The 6,942-nt window shown below is 36.0% G+C and overlaps 1 protein-coding gene across 1 annotated transcript; it reads left to right on the top strand.

Annotated features, from left to right (window-relative positions):
- Window positions 1–2,221: 2,221 nt before the first annotated feature.
- LOC110992081 (organic cation/carnitine transporter 7) lies at window positions 2,222–6,744 on the top strand. The gene is made up of 11 exons (XM_022257748.2): window positions 2,222–2,392; window positions 2,652–2,813; window positions 3,218–3,380; window positions 3,916–4,037; window positions 4,270–4,514; window positions 4,996–5,144; window positions 5,410–5,536; window positions 5,656–5,790; window positions 6,088–6,233; window positions 6,360–6,487; window positions 6,578–6,744. Exons 1-11 carry the CDS (start codon window positions 2,344–2,346, stop codon window positions 6,622–6,624), a joined length of 1,473 nt encoding a protein of 490 aa, XP_022113440.1. The 5' UTR covers window positions 2,222–2,343; the 3' UTR covers window positions 6,625–6,744.
- The last annotated feature ends 198 nt before the right edge of the window (window positions 6,745–6,942 follow it).

Raw genomic sequence — 6,942 nt, 5'->3', positions numbered from 1 at the left:
CACGATAGTGGTACTGAGGAAGCCAGGGAAGGAGGATACGGTCGCCAAATCCTACCGTCCAATAGGCCTCTTGCCAGTCAGGGGGAAGATAATAGAGAAGGTAATGATCAACAGAATAAGACACAGCCTACTCCCCAAGATGAGCAGGAGGCAGTATGGATTTATGCCAGGTAAGAGCACGGAGGATGCCCTCTACGATATCCTGACGAAAGCGAGAAGCCTCATAGAAAACAAAGAGATAGTGTTGATGGTGTCGCTAGATATCGAGGGGGCTTTCGACAACGCATAGTGGCCAGCTATCAAGTACTAACTAGCAAGGAAAGACTGTCCCAAGCAATTTAGACTGGTAGTGGATGACTACTTTAAAGGCAGGAAGGTGGTGGTACGCTACGCAAACAGAGAGCATGTGAGGCGTCCTGAAAAGGGATGCATTCAGGGCTCGATTAGCGGCCCCACCTTCTGGAACATCCTGCTTGACTCACTACTGGTCGAACTGGAAGAGGACGGGACTTATGCACAGGCATTCGCAGACGATGTGGTGCTGGTGTTCAGTGGAACAGACACGCACTCGATCGCAAAACGAGCAAACGTAGCCCTCGAGTACATGAGAAAGTGGGATATCGAGAACAAGCTCAACTTCGCGCCACAAAAAACCAAGGCAATGGTCCTGACGAGAAGGTTGAAGTTCGATACCCCAATAATAAGGATGAACGGACAAGACATAGCTATAGAGAAAGAAATAAAACTGCTGGGATTGACAATAGACGGAGGGCTCACGTTCAACAAGCATGTGCATAATGTCACCAGAAAAGCGGCAGACATATATAAAAAAGTATCGAGAATGGCGAAGCTGGAATGGGGAATGACGGGTAACATGGTATTCCAGGTAAGCCGTCATAGAGCCGACAGTAACATACGTGTCGGCAGCCTGGGCACCGACAGTAAAGAAAATGTGCACAAGGAAAAAACAGGAGACGGTGCAACGGGCTTTTGGACAGAAGATAGCAAAAACGTACAGGACGGCATCGCTAAATTCCGCGACGCTATTGGCGGGGATACTGCCCCTCGATCTCAGGGTGGAAGAAGCCGCCGCGATGTTTGAGGCCAGAAGGGGGTCATCTCCGTTCATACGCGAAGGAGACCGGATTGAGCCTCCGCTCGGTCCGAGCCGAGCCTTTGGGGGAGCCCACATGAGGGCCGATTGCCAGATCCTCGGGGAAAGGAAGCCTCCCAGCTGCGTAAACTGCAAAGAAATCAAGGGAAGAGACGCAGATTACGGAGCTTTCAGCCAGAGCTGCCCAACGGCGGGACAAAGTGGCGAGGCTCAGCTACGCGTATTGTTAAAAAGCCGAGTTAAAATAAAACATAAAAACCCTTGTCTATTGTTAAAAACAATTTTTTAGATTTTTACTTTGATGAAGATTATGAGTCCGTCAGTATAACCTTAATGCCTTTAAAATAGTTCAGAATATGCACAAACACTCATTAAGGAATTATAAAACTGAGGGTGTAATAATACATTATTATACTTAGCAAAACCTGAGTGATGACACACCTCCAGATGTACAGATATTTTAAGTAATTGTAAGACAAATCCACAGAGGTAAATCACTTCTACGACGAAAATTTTTTTCGATATTATTTCACGCTTGGTCTTAGATTTAGTGGGATCTGAATCCTGCAAGCCAAAGGTAAATATATTATCTGACACCTGATGTTATATTTATTATTCAGTAATAAATGCTAAATAATAAAGTAATGCTCCTGTTTGTTTCAATCAAAATCAGAAACCTACAGACTTGCTTAAACTCAATATATTAAGCACGTAAAATATCACGTAAAGTGCGGCCGGTGCAGCCGATGCGCGTTTGAGTGAGACAGACTTTGTAGGCTTGTTGGGCTGAGTCTGGACGATTGAATCAAAGAAAAAAACTGCAGAAATAAATAAATACAATAGCTTTATCGCGGCAATCCTCGAGTGCCACACGTTTTTTTTATTTAACTTAGTAAATCTGGAATAATATGAGAGCAAATACGATTGTTTTATTTAAATAGCATTCTTATCTCAACTGGGTCTCATCAACTAATTTATATTACACTAGACATTTTACAATCATACATATCACCTATCATAATGATTTTCATTTTCTTCGTATAATAAAGATAACATTAATTATATAAAAGAGATGAATTGTAATTAAAAAGCACAGTCATTATTTACTCTGTTTAGTGAATTGAGCGGAAATTTTATCCAATTTCTACAGTAAAGATAAATTGTTCATTTTGTTACGTATTTTTGATGACTTGATAAAATTATACACTGGTTACTCCAGTTGAGTAAAAATGGATAAATCAAGGAAAGTAGCGTTTGAGGAAGCGTTAAATTTAACCAGTGAGTAGCTAATGTTTTTTAATTAAATAAAAATCTTTTTCATATAAAATTTTGGCTCACTTATTTTTATAAACTGAAGCACTACATTATGATGCTAAACTTGAAAAGAATAAACCAAACGTAGTTTTCCATTATAACTATTAATAACTATCGATTCGATATTAATAATTTTTACTTTCATGACAAATGTCTATAATATAATGTTTAAGTTACTAAACGCAGTAACTTAAACGCAAGCTTTAAACTTACTTAATTGCAGGTTTCGGCAGATACAACTACGTTACATTATTGGTGAACGTTTTAGTGATACTCAGTGTCGTGTTTGAGATTTATTCCGTTTCTTATGTCGTACCAACAAGCGCCTGTGACTTGAAGACTACAGTTTATCAACAGGGGTTGATTGCTAGTATTCCCATGGCCGGTGAGTAATGAATAATACTTGCTTTTGAAAGGCGTATCGAACTATCATATAATTACAACATTCACAAACAATGATCGCATCCAGATACGGTAACTAAATGTACAAAGCAATTGTAAAACTGTTTGGTTTGTATTAGTCTATCTCATTTCTCTACACAAAATAGCAGCACACTTGGCTTTATATGCACTAGACATTATGATTTTTTAATTTTACTTAATTATTTGATTAGTAGTTTATATAAAACTGGGACGGTTATGGTTTAGCGGCAGTGCCAATGGATTGAAATTCTATCATATAGATAAATATTAGTGAATTAAACAAATACACATGATATACTATTGTGGACAAATTGTAACAAAACTTGTTCGTTCGATTTTAATCGAATACTTGTTCAATACTTTCAGGTATTATAATGACATCGAATTTTTGGGGGTACCTGGCTGATACGAGAGGCAGACGGAAAATAGTTATCCTGTCTCTCTTACTCTCATTCTTTTCTAGCACTCTGGCCTGTTTTTCACCAAACTGGATATGTTTATTTATATTTAAATTCATTTCGTCTACTGCGTAAGTAGTTTTATTGAAATATAATAATAATAATATAATAATAATATTCATTTATTATCAGAAAACAAGGTTCCATAATTATTTGTTAGTAACAATTTACTTAATAGCTATGTTAGTACAATACATTAAAATCACAATTATGATAATTCAGATTCAATTTCATGTCAATTATTCATTCATTAATAAAGATAAAGTAGTAAATATCATTAATTAAAAATTTATGTTCAACCATATCCCATATTTTAATTATAAATTAAAACTACTTAGCACAGCGGTTCGACGCCATAACATGAGATGAGATCCAATGCTTGAGAATCGAACCGTCCATTCTTTGAGCGACAACTTGCAGAATGCTGCTCGCACTGCCACTCACACGGCACATCAGAGACGCCACTCGTTTACGAATTATAGATGGAAAATCATCTATTCGCGCTTCCGCAAACATGCCTGATGCGCTACAAAAACGCGGCAGCCCCAGCAACATCCCCATATAAACATAGCAGAAATTTTTTCTCTCAACAAAAATGTATTTTAGCTTGGCTGGCACATATCCTTTAGGATTGACAATACTCGGCGAATTTACTCCTGCGCATAAGAGAGCTATGATGGTGGCTATGATTGGGACAGTATTTACAATGTCATTTGGTTTGCTAGGAAGTAAGTACACTCCTCAGTTCATTTTTTTTATCTACAAAACATAAAGAGTAAAGATTTTTGTTTGCTTAAGTTCTTACATTATAGTTATGCATAATATAGGTTCAAAGAGCTAGAGAGAACTGTTCAATCATTAATTAGCTTCGAAGTAAGTTTCAAAACGAATTAAAATGTTAAAACAAAATGCCTGATCAACTTACAAACACAAAGATCAAAGTCTAATTTTCGCTTTCAGTACTATCGATACCAATATCCAACCTAAAGTTCTCATATCACGTGCCAATCTTGGATATAAACCTGGTTCCCTGGCGTCTTCTAAACTTCTTGACCACGACACCAGCTGCCATTGCCGCATTTGCCACTTACCTTACATATGAGACACCGAAGTTTCTTTTAAGTGTGGGAGAAGAAGAGAAAGCTTTAGCTGTATTAAGAAGAATGTTTGAGATAAATACTGGCAAAGGAAGAGAGGAATATCAGGTATTAAATAAAATAATTAATGCGCGATAGATTTTACTTTTTAATGAATTTCGCTGTGTCTTATGCGTTGTGTGCTGTACCGTTGATATACATTTTAATTGTGATCGCACGAAAAAGTCGCCTTGCAGTGCACCATTGAGAGATTTTAAAGATATTTAATAAATAGGTTAGGTTATTTGGAAATTCCAGGGCAACTCGAATTCGAATATAAATATTTATTAATACCTAGGCCTCTAGTAAGATCTGTAATTGCAGGAAATATTTCAATGATTCAATGCACAAAATTGTTTATGGGACAATATACCCGTAATTTAGTTCCAATAAAAAACCGATTCAAAGAAATTCCTGGTTAAGACATACTCGGCTTAAATCTATACATGGGACAATTGCACAGTAGATGTACATGTTATAAATGTGATGCATTTATACAAAGTGTAGCAGATATTCTATAAAACATTTTCTGTTGTTTAAATATTTGTAGGTACAATCCTTATTCCTGGACGAATCGAGTTCGGAGCCGAGTAAGAGCTTATGGGCATCGATAAAATCTCAAACAACGCCATTGCTTAAGCCGCCGTTACTCAAAAATACTCTTATTCTCTCCTTTTTATTCAGTATCGTATACTTTGTGTAAGTATTATTTAATAAATGATATAAGCTAAATGGACGTGCGACATTGAAGTTGTTGATGTTTTGATGCCCGGCATTGAGGCACTACATTTTTCGTTCTAACTAATAACACTTGCTCTTAGAGGAGCAAAATATCATGATGATATTGGCCTTTAAGCAAATCCTTCTTTAGCCTGATTTTTAGATATACAAGATATCTTTATACATATACGTAAATGTAAAGAACTTTTAAATGAAATTCTAGAGATATGAATATTTTTTTTAGTATTAATCCATTCTACGTCTGGTTACCCGTAGTAGCAAATGCTATAGTACAAACCAAGAACAATGGCCAAATTGGCCTAACCCTATGCGAAACACTTCGGTATTCTGAAAATCTCGTTATTGAACAGGTATTCAAATTTGAGTATTAGATGTAACTTGCGACTTTCTGTAAATAATTTCAAATTTTTCGTTTTCTGAAAAAGATGAATCCTACACAGCAAAGTAACTATTTATGTTTCAATTTCAGAGTAATGAATGTGCAATGAATAGTACGGCGATGTTCACTGTATTTCTAGTGACTCTGGTCTTAGGAAGTTTAAACGCCTTTCTCAGTGCAACCATTGAACATATTGGTAAAAAGAGGCTTCTTATTTGCGTCCAGGTAATTTAAATACTGCATATAATGTATTGTGATATCGGCAATCGTAATATCCCGAACTATCGTATCGATATCTGAAATATGAAATTTCACCAGTAGAAAAATATATGCAACAAGTAATGGTGAAAAAAATTATCGTCATTAATACTTGTTGTATATTTTAAAGGGAAAGATGTGGCAATACAAGTAGCATTTACCATTGTCTTTTGTAAGCTACTGTTTTTAATACGAATTTATTTCAATTACATTAAATTAATTAATTTGCAGTAAATCACAATTAATAAAAAAATATATTTTTAGATAGTCTCAGGTCTGACAGGCCTGGGCATTAACTTCAGTACTCACTGGGCTATGAACAGTGTTTTGTTTCTTCTGTTCTTGGTTGGGATACTTAATTTCGGCTTCCTCTGCACCTTTAGTGTTGATATGTTTCCAACGTATGTCAAGTAAGTATCAAGGTTCCATAGTATAGGAGAATAGCATATGCAATCGTTTTAACACATTTTTTAGTCGGATAATTTGGGGGCGGGTAAACAGCCGTTCAATATAAAATTAAATAATTGTATTTCCAGGGCAATGGCAATTTGTCTCTCGATGATGATCGGCAGAGGTGTGTCTGTGATTGGTATCAATGTGGTCAAGAGTATGTTGAGCTATAATTGCGAACTGGCATTTTACTGCTTTCCAGCATTGGCTTTCGGTAAGAAAGAAAAAACTTAAGTAAATCGAGCGTTAAAAATATTAACTATTATTAGAAGCTCCATCAGTTTACTCTTTTCATTATTTACAGTTGGAGCATTTACTGGTTTCCTCCTGCCGGGTGATAAGATAAATTAAGGAAAAGAAAATCGTATTTAAGAAGTACTTGTATTTTAATGGGTAATAAGCAATGTCTACGAGATATCTGCGCCGGTAGATATTATCGCACCAGTTATCTCGCAGTTCATAACCTCATCACATTATTAAGTTTTAATAATAGTATTACCTAATAATAATAATATCCAATTGTCGTATTTTGGGTATATTGTAAGCGTTGAAGGTGTATTTATTATGTGATTTTAACTGATTTAGGCTGAATTCACGAGGATCTTGTTAAAAAAATCTATTGTTTTATTAAAAGTTTGAGATAAATGTGGTGTATTACATTATATTAAG

The sequence above is a fragment of the Pieris rapae genome, chromosome 8 (assembly GCF_905147795.1).
Source record: "Pieris rapae chromosome 8, ilPieRapa1.1, whole genome shotgun sequence".
Classification (NCBI taxonomy): domain Eukaryota; kingdom Metazoa; phylum Arthropoda; class Insecta; order Lepidoptera; family Pieridae; genus Pieris; species Pieris rapae.
Note: the sequence above shows the minus strand (reverse complement) of the source record. Positions and strands in the feature narration are given on the sequence as shown.